The 263-nt window shown below is 62.4% G+C and overlaps 1 protein-coding gene across 1 annotated transcript in view; it reads left to right on the forward strand.

The window, feature by feature from the left end:
- Positions 1-131: 131 nt before the first annotated feature.
- The window catches only part of LOC104385702 (signal transducer and activator of transcription 5B-like), an 8,715-nt gene continuing 8,583 nt past the window's right edge, over positions 132-263 (forward strand). Inside the window, exon 1 of the mRNA XM_009994192.1 lies at positions 132-257. Within this exon, the coding sequence (XP_009992494.1) occupies positions 132-257 (126 nt within the window). The remainder of the gene's footprint in view (positions 258-263) is intronic.

The following is a 263-nucleotide window of genomic DNA, read 5'->3' on the forward strand; positions in this document are numbered from 1 at the left end:
CACTACCTGTCACAGTGGATCGAGAGCCAGGCATGGTAGGTCAGGGAGTCCCTGTTCCCGTGGGGGATGCTGGGCTTGGCAGCACCCTGGGCAGCTGGGTGGTGCCCCCCTTTGCTGGAGACCCCCTGTGCATGACTGGGGTTGCCCTGACACTGCCACTCTGCTCATACAGGGACACCATCGACCTTGACAACCCCCAGGAGAATGTGAAGGCGACGCAGCTGCTGGAGGGGCTGATCCAGGAGCTGCAGAAGAAGGCTGAC

This window comes from Chaetura pelagica, unplaced genomic scaffold (genome assembly GCF_000747805.2).
Source record: "Chaetura pelagica isolate M959 unplaced genomic scaffold, ChaPel_1.0 scaffold963, whole genome shotgun sequence".
Taxonomy (NCBI): Eukaryota; Metazoa; Chordata; class Aves; order Apodiformes; family Apodidae; genus Chaetura; species Chaetura pelagica.